Source organism: Dasypus novemcinctus, chromosome 13, assembly GCF_030445035.2.
Source record: "Dasypus novemcinctus isolate mDasNov1 chromosome 13, mDasNov1.1.hap2, whole genome shotgun sequence".
Lineage (NCBI taxonomy): Eukaryota > Metazoa > Chordata > Mammalia > Cingulata > Dasypodidae > Dasypus > Dasypus novemcinctus.
In genome coordinates this window covers 13028542-13043701 of record NC_080685.1, presented here as the reverse complement: position 1 = coordinate 13043701, position 15160 = coordinate 13028542, and the positions used below count along the sequence as shown (strand labels likewise).

The following is a 15160-nucleotide window of genomic DNA, read 5'->3' as shown; positions in this document are numbered from 1 at the left end:
AGGATTACATAAAGTATTAGCATCTGGGAATTAAATAAATGGAATCTCTTCATTTGATAACATAAATATCTTCTTTCTTAAAGGACTGTAGACATTCTTGGGACCATTTCTTAAACTGTAAAATCATAGCATTACTATGTACATACAGCAGATGAAAAGATCATAAGGAGATGAAGTCGAATCTCCTGGTTGCCTACTCTATATTCACCTTCCCTTTCTTTCTTATGCACAGAGTTCTGATTTTGTGGACAGAAGCAATGTAACCAGCTAGAACATTTCATAGCTACTCTTTAGGAGTGGTAACTAAATTCTGGCCAATGAGATGTAAGTGGAAGTTATTGATGAGACCTCCAGAAAAGCTCCTTAAATGGTGGGTTGACTCATCTAGCATGAGCCCTTTTGCTCCTCTCTACATCCCTTCTTCCTGTTTGGAACTTGGACCTGATGGCTGGTGCTGCAGCGGCCATTTCTTTGTAAATTAACTTTCTTTCTTTTTTTCTTTGTAATCATTACTGGGTTTTATTCAACCATTAGCCTCCACTCTGGATGCAGCCATAGGAGTCACCCTTACTCTTCTGCTTGTGCTTTACCTTTGTTTCTGGTTTTACTGTGGTTGAGCCTCTATTTACTTCTCTCCCTTTTCTCCCTCCCCTTGACCCTGTCCTCTCTGAAGTCCCTCTCTCTCTCCCAGTCATTTTCAGGCCAGATCCTGGCTACCTCTCTTTCTTGCCTTCTCTTTCTGGACCCCTGCCATGGTCTCCGTCCCTGGTCCTTGAGTCCCAGTGTCTTTCTTGGAATTGCGGTCACATCTTCCTTTTCCATTTTTCCCTCTCCGTAGAGTTCGTTTTTAGCAATCAGCAAATTAATAGATTTTTGAAAAGGCCAATCCCTGCCCCTAAATCTCAGTTGTGCAGATTCCTCCTCCCATACCCCTCCACCTCCTCCAAGTCTCCAGGGAACCCAGCCTTTGAGGTTCCTTTTCAACTCATAGTCGTCCACAAATATCTCAGGATAATCAGTCACTAGATTGCTGGTTTCTCTGTAGGCTTTCAAAAAAGAACGTTCCTCTTGGTATTCTATAAAGGCATAGCCCTTTGAGAAGCCGGTGACCAAGTCCCTCACCAGCCGAAGTCACTGGATGCACCATATCTGGAAAATACTTCCCTTAGCTTTCTCTCTTTGGTCTGCAAGTTTTGTCTTGCCACAAACGGCGTGAGGATGTGACACCCTGTGACTCCTTTGCTGGGGACGTATCATGCCAACCTTGCCCTCCAGAAGGTGTGATTGTGCGGGTCTTCATCGGTGCCATGTCAAGTGGATCATACTCCTTGGCAATGGACATCCAGTCATTCATGGTCAGGATGCTGGTTGTTTGGGGCTGAGACCCGTCCTCTCCCCAGCTAGGAAAGAAGCCCTTTCCCACCTGAGGGTCCTCCTAGCAATTATCGGGCCTCCTTTCCTACAGAGACTCTAAAGTTAACTTTTTATTTTAAATAATTTCAAACTTATAAGACTGTTGCATTAATAATACAAACCCCATACAGGGAACTCCATCACAGCCCCAATCTACCTACCCAGGTCCACCAGTTTTTACAAGCCTGCCAAGCTTCTTGTATCATTCTCTCTCTCTCTCTCTGAGTAGATTGTACACATCATGCTCCTTGAACACTTTATTTCTCTTTCCTAAGAACAAGGGTATTCACTTATGTAATGAACTTAAGCATAGCTATTACATTCAAGAAATTTGACATTGATATAAGGCTTACATCTATATTTCATTTTTTCATGTCCCAGTAATGTTTCTCCTCAATTGTTAGATCCAGTCTAAGATCATACATAGTATATAATTGTCATCGTCTCTTGTACATATATAATATATGGAAACATATAATACCACATAAAATTTCCCATCTCAGCTACTGCTAAGCTTACAATTCAGAGGGATTAATTAATCACTTTCACAGTCTTGTGCTACCCTCAACCACATCCATCACCAGAACCTTTCCCTCACCCAAAACGATGCTCTGTACCCATTATGAAAAATCTCCCAGTCCCTTCCCCCAGACCTCCACCTGCGGAAACCAGTACTCTACATGAATTTGCATATACTAGTTATTTTATATAAGAGGAATCACAATAGCTGTCTCTTTGTGTCTTATTCCCCTCAACATGGTATCTGCAGGATACATCCATACTGCAGCATCTATCAGAACTTCTTTCCTTCTCAAGGCTGAATAATATTCCACTGTATGCAGGCGAAGTGATAGAAAGAAGAACAGAGTTTCGAAATGGAATTTTCCTTCACAGGGAATTGAAACTAGACACTAGGTACGAGGTGGTAAGCTAACAGTCGATGACTCCTGAGAGAAGGGACTTTTCATTCCTACTGAAAAGGATCCTGATAAAAAGTGGATGTCCTGCCTGTGTCTAGGAGATTGCCAGCGCATTTGAGGGCTACTACACGCAGCCACACAGCTAAATCCCTGCCATCTAGGCTAAAGGTTGGGGTTCGGGGGCAGGGGGATGCACAATAGTGACCAACGAGGCCAGCTTTGGACTAGTCCTTGGAGCATTTTGCAGTGCTAGGTGGCAGGGGAGCAGCAAAAGAACAGGCATGGCTGAATACTGCACACGTTTTATCCGAGAAATAGTAGTTTAGTTTGGAGCCCAATCAAGGCAGCACTTAGAAGTAAACATTGAAAAGGTATGTGGAAGACTGTGTTGTGGAGAGCTTGAATGTAATTTGGTAGGCATCTGGGAGCCAGTGAAGGCTTATCAGGCAGGGAAGTGACAAGATGGAAATGTTGTTATAGGAGGTTATTCTGGTGGGAGCCTGGAAGATGACTCACAGTGGAAAAACACAAGGAACAAGAAGATTAGTTACCAAGTTATTGGTACCAATCCTCTCTGTGATGTCAAGGGGAAGGCTGATCCCAAAAGGTAGACTGTGCTCTCTTGATCATCTACATCTAAGTCAGTCCTGACTCTGGAGACCAGGATACTTACTGCAGGATACTTGGGGCTTCATAATTTTAAGATCAATGTAAGAAAATGATAAGATAGTGATAAATAACCTTCAAATCTTGAAAAACTAATTTCCCGTAAGAATCCAAACTGCGTAGGAGGGCACAAGTTGGTTTTTACTTCTGAGCAAATATAACCCCTGTCTGGTTCCAGAACTCACTTGGCACTGCAAGAGCTAGCTGGACCCCCAGGGTTGGCCTGAAACCAGGAACACATCTCCTGGGGCTGCCAGAGCTTTTTATAGTTCATTCTAGTCTAGACTCTATTTTCCACTTTCCGCTCTGGGATGGGGAGTGGGGGGGGGAGGCGGTGGTAGCATAAAAGTGTGAAGGAGCTCAAACTTAATAGTCTGCAGACCACTGACTGACCACGTAGCAGCTGTGTAGCCTTGGTCAAGTTACTTCGCTGTGATTGGGTTTCCGCTTCTCTAAAATGGTTTGGAAGAGTAAAAGAAACACAAAAACACAGTGCCTGGAGCATAGTAAATGCTCAGTAAATGAGCCGCCATCATCATCATCATTTGCAACACCATTCCTGCCCCCTGTGCAATAACGTGGACCTGGGAGTCAGGCCACGCTGCCTGAGGAGCACTTGCACTAAGGAGCCAGGGGACCTGCTGGTGCTTATTTCTAGGGCAGGTGTATGTCAGAATTGTCATATTTTAGAACACATATAATAAAATAGAAATAAAATGGAATTCTATACACTTTTGGTTTGTCAAGTTCTGAAATGGGATAAGAAGAAATGCTTGAAACCTTTCCTAGAGATTTAAACTAGAAATCTGAGTTGAAAAGGAATGGGCTAAATGTCAGGATGTTAAGACCTCTCAAATTCTAATTTTATAATGACCTAATATGACAACTTCAGAGGGCTTAACTTCAGCACTAAGGTCTTGAATTTTTGTGACCGTAAGTGATAGAAGCTGGATTAAAATAACACTGAGTATTTTAGCTGACTTTCTATAGGAACCGTGAGGAAGAGGGCAATTTTCTAATGCTTTTATACATCATTGGGAAGCTTAGTAAGTTCTAAGTCAAAATGAAAAATCTTACTTTTTTTCCTAAAATTTTTTCTTCTTTAAGGATGTCTGGAGTGCTACCAATGAGTAGTGGGCTACGTTGGGTCATTAGATGACTGAAGAAAAAAGGAAATATGATTTTTTTTTCTCTTGCATGATATAAAATTGGTCATAAGGGGGAAAAAACTATCCAAATTTGGACTAAAAATTATGGAAATGTCATCCTCTAAACAACTTGGAATTATGATTAATAAAGACCTTAAATGGAGGTGTTATGGGAAACTCAGTGTCTATTGAGGATAAAGATTACAATAAAGCAATAGTAAACTTACAGATTTCAATGGGGAATAGCAACATAAACTATTATATGTAATATGCATTTAGAGAAAAAGAAACATTTTTGTAAAAGTTATAAAACCACAGGTATCAAGTATTGGATGCCTATGAAAACTCAAAATAAACAAAAACATTTTTTCTATTTTATGACCTATAGCCTGTGAAGTTGGGGGTTTGCTAATCCCTTAGAGTGTGAGTCGGTGATAAGAAATGAAGACATCGAACATAAACTTTAAACTGTATCAAAACATATTTCTTTCCCTCAATTAAAATGATAATTAGAGTTGAGATTAGTTCTCATTCTCTGATATTTCCACTTAACAACAAATTTGCCTACTATAGTTGTTAATCAGAAAAAGAAAGCAGGTATTGCTAATCAAATCAAACCAACCAACAGTCAAATTTCTGTAAGTAAAAATTTTCCACAGCTTTCATGTAAGTAGTTTTCTTGTAAAAGTTATTTTAGTTTTTAAAATTAAGAAATTTGTCAAATAAAGAGAACCAAATTTATTATTATACTCACATACCCACCACCATTATTGATATCCTTGAAATTTTTGCTACAGTTCTCCTTTTGAAAGTGAATATTATGAATCTTTCTCGAACATGTTGGAATACCTTTAAGACTGTTTTACAGACTAGAGAGTACTTGAACTTATTTGGCTGCTCAAGCAAATACCATGGGATGGGTCTGGTTAAACAACACGGATTTATTCGCCTATGGTTTTGAGACTAAAAGAAAGTCTAAATCAAGGTGTCATCAAGGTGATGCTTTCTACCAGAAGACTGGCGTTGAGGTTGGCTGCCCGCAGCCCCCGGTCCTGGCTCCTCTGTCACTTAGAAATGCACATGGTGCCTTACCTGGCCTTTCCATTCGCTTCCAGGTTCCGCTGAGATTCAGCTCCTTGCTTCACTGGCTTTCTCTCTCTGCCTGAATTTCATTCTGCTTATAGAGGACTCCAGTATTAGGATTAAGACTTGCCCTGATTGGGCTGGGCCACACTTTACCTGAAGTAACGTCATCAAAAGGTCCTACAAGGGGTTCTCACCCACAGGAATGATTCCATTTAAGAAGGTGATTTTCCTGGGTATATACAGCTTCAAATCACTGCAGGCATCTATAAATCTCATAGTATTATTGTATTTTTATGATTTAAAGTCCACATAAAAGGTATTAAAAATTGGAATGTTTCATAAGCATCTACTGTAAGCGTGCTAGTGAAGGGTACATATGGTGAATAACAGTAATCGATTGTGAAAGTCATTGAACATTATATCAATTAGGTTGAGAGAATTAAAGAAATAAAAAACATAACTCTTGCTGGGACAGATTACAGTGTAGTTAAAATGCCAAAATGCAAAAGGGTTTACCTTGAGTACCCTGATTGCCCATTTAAAGGTTCCTAAGAGTTAAAAATTCTGCTAAATAATAATGGCTTAAGATTTAGTTAGTTGTTCTGGACCAGTGTACAAGAATATGCCAAGTACTTAGATAGGATGACTAGCACACCTCCATGAGGTAGGGCAGTGGATTACTAGTCCCTGCCAATGACCAAGACTGTAGATGTATTCTTTATGGGCTCCCTTCAACTGGAGATCAAAACTAGAGCAAAAAGTATAAAGTTAAGGAAAGCTGAAAAGGAAATGCCAGCTGTAACATGTGGAGCTTAGGTAAACTGATGCAAAATCTCTATTTTACAGTTTTTGCTGTTTTTAAAGATGGACATTTGGAACCTTAACTCTACTGTGCTTTCCATACTTATTTTTAAGTATCCTAAAAATACTTAAAGAGCTGCAGCATAGGAAGAGCTCTAAGCTTTCTTGTTCAGATCGTCTCAGGAGGTGACTCTTAGGCACCCTGCAGCTCTAGGCCTAGTTCATTTTTCAGGCACACAGGCTCATGAGCACAGTCATCACTGTCAAGGGCTCATTGTTGGACCATCCTTCTTTATTGGTCTTTGCTGTTGCACTTGGGGGATTGTTATTGTTCAATTGGGGAATGTGACAGAGCTCCCCTGGGTGGGAACTCAGCACTCCCTCAGGTGACATTTGTAACTGTAACTACTATAAAAAATACCCACATATATCAGAACATTTTTATGTCCCCTATATACATGCCCTGGAGCACTCCCCCCCACCCATGTGCCCCCCATCAATAACACCCCACACCAGTGTTCTTCCTCTGCCATAATTCTTCCTTTGACTGATGGGTCATTATGTGAATCATTTTCCTAAAACAAATTTCCATTTGCATATTCGAAACCAATTCTTCTTTAAAATTAATTGGATTTTAATACACTATTTTATTTGTGAGTATCTTATTTTGACTTGTTGGACCTAAATTCCTATGAGATTGGTCTGTGGTTTTCTTTGAGCTGCTGTCTTTGTAAGGTTTTATGATTAAGGTTTTCAGAGCTTCACACAATAAATTTGGGAACGTTCAACATGAAAAAGAAAAAAAAAATCGTCTCCCCTGGCATTTCTGACGGCCCTCTGTCCAATGGGGCTTCAGTGAGCGACCGCGAGGGTGGGGGGACGACCGCGGGAGCCAGACCTGCTCTCTGAGGCCCAATGGCCGGATCTCCTCAGAAGCAAATGGCTTTCTAGTGAGGGTAAGAACAGAGCTCAGATCCAGCCATGATTCGGACTTACAGATAATGTCCCATACTTGACCACAATGCCTTGTTGTGTCTAATCGAGACGATAAACTCTCACGTCTATCACGCACCAGTGTCTGACAATTGCGCCACATGTTTGGCGAAGGAATTCGTTACCCAAGTTCTGCGTACCCCAAACGCGCCCTTCGTATGGATAGGCCAGAGATATCAAAATAACAAATACTGTCTGTGAAAAGAGAGCATGGTGCAGCAAAACGAAATACTGAAAAATCTTCCTGCTGGCGGTGAACAGAGGGCACCCAAGTTGGAAACCCAGTACCGAAGGCTGGGGTAGCCACTTGGGGATGTCCCACCGAGCGCGCCCAAGGGACAGCCGTGCCACCCGAGGGACTGGGGAAGCTCCCGCTGTCCTCCGGGCCGGCAGAAAGGAGGACCGCGCCCTGGGCTGAAGGTGGGCAGGGGCCAGGGCCGGCGCGCAGGGGCCCCCCGGCCCCGCGCAGGTAGCAGGCTGGGCGCCGCCGCCGGCCCCCGATCCCCGGCGCGGCCAGTAAGCGGCGCTGGGCCCCGCGCCTGGGCGCCGGGGGGGCCGGCTGCGGACTACCTGCAGCAGCGGGGGAGCCGGCGAGCTCCTCCCCGCCCGCCCCCAGCGCCCGCCCCCAGCGCCGCACCAGCCCGGCTCCGCCAGCTCGGGGCACAGGCTCGCAGGCGCCGGGGCCGAGCGGGCGGCCTGCGGCAGGCGGGGAGCGGCGCGCCGCGGGCCAGGCGGGGGCTGCCGGGGCGCCTCCCGCGTCCTCCCGGGCCCCAGGGCCCCCTCCTCGCTCCCGGGCCGCTGCGGGGAGGCCCCCCGCCGCCTCGCTCGCCCCCGCCCGCCGCCTCCCGGCACCCGCCCGTTGCCCCCCCCACCTCGCGGCCGCAGCGGGAAGCGCGGGGGGCGGGCGCGGGGCCCCGCGGGGCTCGGGAGCCGGCTCGGGCGAGGAGGCGCGGAGCCATGGCCGAGGCGGGCGAAGGCGAGGATGAGATCCAGTTCCTGCGGACTGTAAGCGCCGCGCGGGGCGTGGGCTGCGAGGGGGCCGGGGGCGCCCACGGGCGGGGAGCGGGGCGTCCCGGGCGCTGCGGGCGGGGAGGACCGGGCGCCCCCGGGCTGGCGGGGAGGGCTGGGGTTCGCCGCGGCGGTGCAGGTGTGCGTGCTGGCGGGGCGAGGTGCGTGGCTGGGCGAGCGCGGTCCACCCCCGAGGCAGCGCGCGGCGGGCGCACGGGCTCCGGCCCCGGGGGCGCCTCGGAGCTGCGGGGGCCGGGCGGGGGCGACCGAGCCGGGCCCGAGCCGCCGGCGGGGCTGGGACCCCCCGCGCGGCGGGGCAGAGGGGCGCAGAGCCGGGGGGCGCGCGGGGGCTGGCGGAGACGCGGGCATTGGCGGGGAAGCCTGCCCCAGCGCTGCGTCTGGGCTTGCGGGCTGCACGCGCGCGCCGTCGCGGGGCGAGGAGAGGCGTGTGCGGCCGTGGCGGAGCGCGCGCCGGGGCCCGCGGGCCGGGGGTGCCCGGCGCCGCCCGGAGATGCCCCACAGGCCAGGCGCGGCGGGGCGGGAGGAGGCGCCGGGTCCCCGCGGGTCCCGGAGCGGGTGCCCGGGTGGTGCGGTGCCTGGTGGCGGAGCGTGGAAGGGACGGGAAGCGCGCGCGTGTGTGTGTGCGTGCGCGGCGTGGCGGGGGAGGTGCGGCGTGAACGTGTCGTTCTCCAAATGCTGGTTTCCTGAACGCCGGGTGCAGCAAAGGGTGCGTGGAAGGGAGCAGCCTGGAATGGCCACCCTGGGTGGCGCGCAGGGGCAGGCTGGCTGCGCAGGGCTGCCCTGTTGTTCTCCTCCGGTCCCCCTTGGCACTGCCTCTTCGGGTTTGTGGTCTGGGGTGTTGAAACACTGCAGATACTTCCCCGGCGTAGGCACTGCTTACCTCCAAGCCGGGACCGGAGCACCTCTTGACCAAGAGGGGGCCCCAACTTCGTGTTCCCAAAAGCCAGTGAGCGTTTCCAGCCTCTTCTTTCCTCCTCCCCTGGGATAGTCATGCACGGGGTTCCCTGCCATCCGCTAGGACCGTAGTTTCTGCTGCTGCTCCTTTCCTCGCGGTGAAAGCTGTCACTTCCCACTTAGAGTTCCCTCCGTAATCACCTAAAATCGTCGAGGTGGCTGAGTTTTTGAAATCGTAACCAGACAGGAACTTTTAGATGTGAAAATAGACTTGGTGATTTTGGCTACTGAACGAGTGAGAACAGTTAAATTTGCACGAGAACATTGTAAATGACTTTTTTCCCCCTTCTGCTCTATTTTCTTTTTGGCACTCTCGTATTTTAAAGGGGGGGTGCCTTTGGGAAGGCTGAAATCCAGAGTACTTAGTATCAGGAGGTTTGGCTGAAGAGCTGCCCGTTTTGCACCTTGGCATTTGCTCTTGGAGGTATATTGGCCCAATGCCTTGTTCACGGGGAATATTTTCAGCCTAATTTTTTAAAAGTAGGAATTGTCCTTAATTAAAAAAAAAAGCCACGTACAAAGAGTTCCCTAAAAAAAAACTAAGTGTTCTTTTATTCTTGTGGACAAAATATGTAATTTTTAAGTTCGATGTTTGGTCCACCTCATAGGGTTAAAATGAGCTAGAACATTTTGGAAGGCTTTGTGCACTCAAGGGCTTGCTGCAGGCGTCACTGTTAAGCCGGTCTCCTGGAGGTGGTGTTATCAGAATGCTGAACGGGGCCGCTGGGTTCTGGACATATAAAGTCATGTCGCTCTGTGCCCCTCGACAGCTGCCCGTCAGCAGAGTGACACCTCTGATAAGTGGCTCTTGGGTGGAGACCAGGCCGACCTGGGCCAGGAACTTTCTTTTAATAACGCATCCGTAGGTGGTTGTGCTGATGGTAAATGACCTTGAAGGAGGTGGCACTTCAAACAGGGTCTTTTTAGTTTTATTTTTTTGTGTAGCATTAACATCTGAAAGGAGGCATCCCTTTTCCCTCCTATTTTACAGTTTTCGTATGGCAGCTCTCCGATCCTGTGTGAACCCCTCTGTCAGCGGCCTTTGATCCTTTCTGTTTTATTCTCTTCACCTGCACGTGGTGATGGTTCAGTAATGTTAATGTGTTGGTAAGGGGAGACTAGTTGTTACGTTAAATTCATCTGTTTCTTTTCTGGGGCATTTATTTCTTGTGGTCAATGTGATTTTTAAAAAAAGCCATAGCCCAGGAAGTATTAATAATCAGCAAATCTAGATAAATAGTACATGGGAGACTTCCTGGTAGTAATGAATGAAGGTATTCTGCTTAGAAAAAGAAAATCACACAGTCATTAAAGGACTGTAATTATGAAGTTGACCCGACGTTTCATATATTCTGATTAGGGCACTCTAATTAGGATCTTGAGCAGGTCACTGCCCGTTGAACTTTTATCCAGCTCTCTAGTGCATCTAGACATCCTTCCCCTGAAAGCTTTTTTGTTTGTTTTGTAGAAGAGGTCTGAGGTCACGGCTCAGGGAAGCAGAGGTGAAATCTTTAATGGATTGTATCCATGAGTTATGTCTGCTGCTGTAGATTAATTCTTCATTAGTGAGGGGGAGTTTTGTCCCTGTGCCTGTCCCCTCTCCATTCCTTTTCCATTGGGCTGTTCCTTGTGGGTTTGCTAACATTCTTACAAAGAGCTATTTATATAGATAGATGGTCTCTTTGATCCAGTGGCTCCCCCACCAGCTGGAAACACGCCCTCTCTGATCTGTTTATCTTTGAGAGAGATTGAGAATATGGATGGGTAAACTCTGAGTGTGCTGGGACACTTAGGAGAAGCCTGTCCTAATACAAGCTGCTTAGCCCATGGTGCATTTGTTCACTGTCCTATCCAGACAGATCCACGCTTTGCAATGTGTGGCATCTTTTATTGAAAAAAACTTATTAACGTAACCAATCTTGCAATGGACTATAATTTGGTCTTTAAGAACAGGCATCTTTATAGTTCTTCTTTTTTTTTTTTTTCCCAGAATTTTATAGAAGGAATTCCTCTGACTTTAAGAAAACGGTGGTATAAAATGACCTTGGCCAAGGGTTGATTTTTCTAAGTATTTTGCCTTTCTTTCATTTGTGTAAGCACCATTGAGTTATTCTTGGGGTATCCCGTGTCATGTAGTCTTGTATTTATGCATGGATTGAGACTTAAAACTGAGTCTTGGCTGCAAAAATTAGATAGGAATGTTTGTAGCTTTCCTCCTGTCTTCCTTTGCAGAATGAGCTATTTTACTATAGATTTCTCCTCAGTGCTTGTCCATGTTGCTCCAGACTGATAGGAAGCATCTTGGAAAGGATCCAGCAATTAGGACTAATAATATAGATATCAAAGTACCACACTCCTGTGAAATAGGTAGAGCAGGATTTTTTAGCGCTAGTTTCTAGGGGCCCAGAGAGGTTGACTCCATGAGGCCAGTGGCTCAGCAGAGCAGAACTAGGACTAAAACCTAGATCTTAAGCTAATGTCCTTTCCAGGAGAGAAAGGCTCCTTTGTCAGCTGTTGAAAGTTTTATAGCAAATAAGAAACCAAATCAGGTTTCTTAACTGAAGGAATGTCACACAGTAGAAATGAAAAGGCTCTGAGGGGTCAGTGAGAATTTCTGCCTTTTGCTCCTTTGATAATGAAGCTGCAGGAACTTAAGATAAACACGCACTGGCTTTTTCTCAAGGAACCTGACAGAAAGCCCACCCAGGCTTTCAGACTTTTATTTTTAAACTTAGAAACTGGTGTACACATTGGCAGGAAAGGCAGGATTTAAGGCACTTAGGACACTAAGTTATTTGACAGCCATTCTTGTTTGCATGTTGGCTTTAGATAAGTGTTTTTTAATCAAGGCTGACTTCCTTGAGAAAGGATTCCAACTTCTGGAGGACTGTGCTTCTGTAGATTTTGATGGAGAGGGAGCGAAGACGAAGTACATGTTTGTCTCCTGAAACACTGACATTGGGGGAATTTTATTCAGGAAAGCATTGGTTGAACACCTACTGTGTACATGGAATGCTATTAGGTGTTAAGGAAGCATTCACAATAAGTGGGGAAGTGTCTTACATTTATAAATGCCAAGAAAGATGTAGAGGCTGCATGGAACAATTAGAAGGTTCACGCATATGCGTGACTCTAGGATATTAGGGTAGGAAGAGACCTTCAGAGAAGTTACCCAGTCCACCCCCATGACCCTCCATTTTGCAGAAAAGAAAACTGAAGCTGAGAGAGATGGCATGACTTGACCTAAAGTCACTCTCCGAGTTAGCAGCCTAGAATAATCCAGAATTTATTGAGCTCCAAAGAACTGCCAAAAAGGCAGTTTGCCAGTGGATGGTTCTTTATAGAGTAGATTTTAAAACCTAGCCTCCTTTCTCCTTTTTCCTTATCACTTTACACATCTCACTGTCCAAATCTGCCCCCTGTCTTTTTCAGCCATTGAAAAGGTCTCTTTCCTCCTTTTAAAGTCTGCAATCTCTCATGTCCTAGATATCAATATTATTTCCCTGTGCCCATGGTGAAAATCCTTGGCAAGTATTCCACCTTTTTGCTCCTTCTCTACTTACTCCTTCTGTTTCATCTTGAAGCATGTTAACTTCTACCACCTAAGCATTTCATTGTTGGACCCTGCTGCCTCATTTAGCTGCAAACCTCCTTCCACAGTGGTCTCCACCCACCTCTGTCTCCACATCCCCTGGTAATTACCTAGCTTCTCCTCCTCCTCAAAACTGTTGTATTGGATGCTGCCAGTCACCACCTCCTTGCCTCATCCAAGTGTTCCTCTCCATCCTTTTTCCTTTGGATCCTTTCTCAAACTCTAGTAACCTTTTCTTCCTTTTTTGAAACTACTGTTTGGCATGTTATTTCGGATGGTGGCCTTTTCTGGGTTCTTTCCTCTACTTCCATTCAGAATCTCTGATTATCCCAGAAGATTCTGTTCTGTTTCCTTGTCTGTCTTTTCTGCCTTCATGACTTTATCTGTGCTACCATATCTAGATCCTTCGAATAATGGTGTTTGAGTTTGAAAAGCCTTCAGATGGCCACGTCCTCCTCGGAGAGGCAGAGAGGGTCTGTGAACTTGGCCGGAGCCAGTCCCATTTAGGGAGATGACCCTGAACCCACCTACAGATCTGCCAGCTCTTGGTCCTCGTTGCTGGCTCCCTCTTGCCTCTTCTGTTTGGGGTACCCGCCCCCCTCCCCCAGCGCATCATACCTTCGTGTCTCTAAGTGGCTCTTATCCCCAGGTGGCGCCATGATGTTGAGTGGCCCTGCCCTTCTGAGCTTGCGGCTTAGATACACCGTGGATCCTCACCTCCAGAAAACCTGATCCAGTAACTGAAGCTTTATGGGCTTGGGAAATTAAAAAAAAAATTTCCCTTGCCACATAAAGGTAATATTACACATCTAAGAGAGAGTTTTGAAGGTCAAATAATAGAACATACGTGAAAAAGCTCTTACGGTGTTGGCTCGTGGTAGGCACTCGATGCACCAGTTTAGTTTTCTTTTTTCTCTCCCTTTATCTAAATTTTCATCATCTCCTGATATGTCGTCCTTTGCAATCTGGCTCGGATACAGCTTTCTTTCATATTCCTACTTTATCATTTATACCCCATTATTTGTTCTAACTTCATCATTTTCCCCCCTTGCCCCCAGCAAATCAGCGCCTGCCTTGGATACCCCTTCCACTTTATCCTCCTGAAGCCTTTGCTTTCATCCTACCTCTCCAGCGTCCTGTCACATCAAGTCCAACTTTTCTCCTTGGCTCATGGCCTTTCATAATCTGGCATTGCCATCTCTCCTCTAATACCTTGCATAAATTTTCCATCCTTAGGCATGGAGCTTGCTTGGCTGACTCCAACTGATTCTGATATTATCTCTCTTTGACCATCCCCATTGCATGCATTTCTACCACTTATTTGTTATCAGTCCTTTGAAAGCTCTGTGGGAGCATTGGGGCTGTGTTGGGGGTATTCGATCGTCCCAAGTAGAAGACTGGGACAATAGAAGAAGCTGTCCTCCCCTCCATTTCAGTGCGAAGATCACTTGAATGTGTTCAAATGCAGAAGGAAGGATTGTGATGAGGGAAGTGGGCAGAGACAGTGGATTCCTTCTAGAGGCAAGGCAGTGGTTGCTGGACTGCGTGTGCTCCTGGGGCGGGCAGGAGCATACACCTGTCCTTGGATTTGTATGGGAAATTGGAGAGAGGGAAGTTTGCTACAGGTGAACTAAAGTGTAAGAGAATAAATTCGGGATTAAGTGAGCTGAGTGATTTGGGGCTGCCCAGAGAAACACTGGCTTCTAGATAGCATTTGTATTTTAAGTGAGAAATAGCTCCTAGATGGTGATGTGAGCTCCAGGGGTGCCGCAGGAGCATCTGGTGAAGAAGTTTTAGCTCCATCTTTCATCTTTGTTAATCATGGGACGAGTGCTGGCATGGGGTTGTGTGATGTTAACCTGGAGAGGCAGAGGGGAGGACTGTCATATAAAAAATTCTTCCAGGAAAGCTAAAATGAGTTAGTTATTTCTGAGGTGGTTACAAGTTGTCATGTAAATGTAAAGTCCTGGAGTTGGCCAGACTCAAAACCATTTAGGTAGGATGAGTGTGTTGGTCTGGGTTCTCTAGGGAAGCAGAACCGATGGAGATATCTGTACAACGTAGGAGAGTTTATAAAATCAGCTCACACAATCGTGGGGATGCTCAAGTCCAAATTCTGCGGGACAGGCTGCAAGCCAGGGGCTCCAATGAAGGTCCTTGATGAGTCCCCAGGAGATGCTGCCTGCCTGAAGCAGAGATGGGAATTCTCTCGCTGAATGCTGAAATCACTTCCTTATTAAGGCCTTCAGCTCATTGGGTGAGCCGTCACTTGTTGCTGATGGCGAGCTCTTCAGTTGATTGTAATCAGCCATCTGTGCAGTCACCTCACTGATGATCAAAGTCCATGAAATGTCCTTGTGTTAGTTAGCCCAGTGCTTGCTTAATAACTGGGTGCCATTACCTGGCTGAGTGGACACATTAGCCTAACCATCACAATGAGCATAAGGAAAACTTGTCTTTGCACTGGAATTATATATTTTGAATGATCTTGGGGTCCTTGGAAACTTTGTCACCAAAGTAAATTCCTTCTGACCTTGGTTACTAATTCTCTCTACTGG

At 46.3% G+C, this 15160-nt stretch overlaps 1 protein-coding gene and 1 pseudogene across 1 annotated transcript in view; one reads left to right on the top strand and one right to left on the bottom strand.

Annotated features, from left to right (window-relative positions):
• Positions 1-605: 605 nt before the first annotated feature.
• Positions 606-1354, bottom strand: LOC101434130 (U11/U12 small nuclear ribonucleoprotein 35 kDa protein-like; annotated as a pseudogene).
• Positions 1355-7822: 6468 nt separating this feature from the next.
• The window catches only part of RYR2 (ryanodine receptor 2), a 735760-nt gene continuing 728422 nt past the window's right edge, over positions 7823-15160 (top strand). The window contains exon 1 of the mRNA XM_071207362.1: positions 7823-8032. Coding sequence (XP_071063463.1) covers positions 7985-8032 — 48 coding nt within the window. The 5' untranslated portion in view covers positions 7823-7984. The remainder of the gene's footprint in view (positions 8033-15160) is intronic.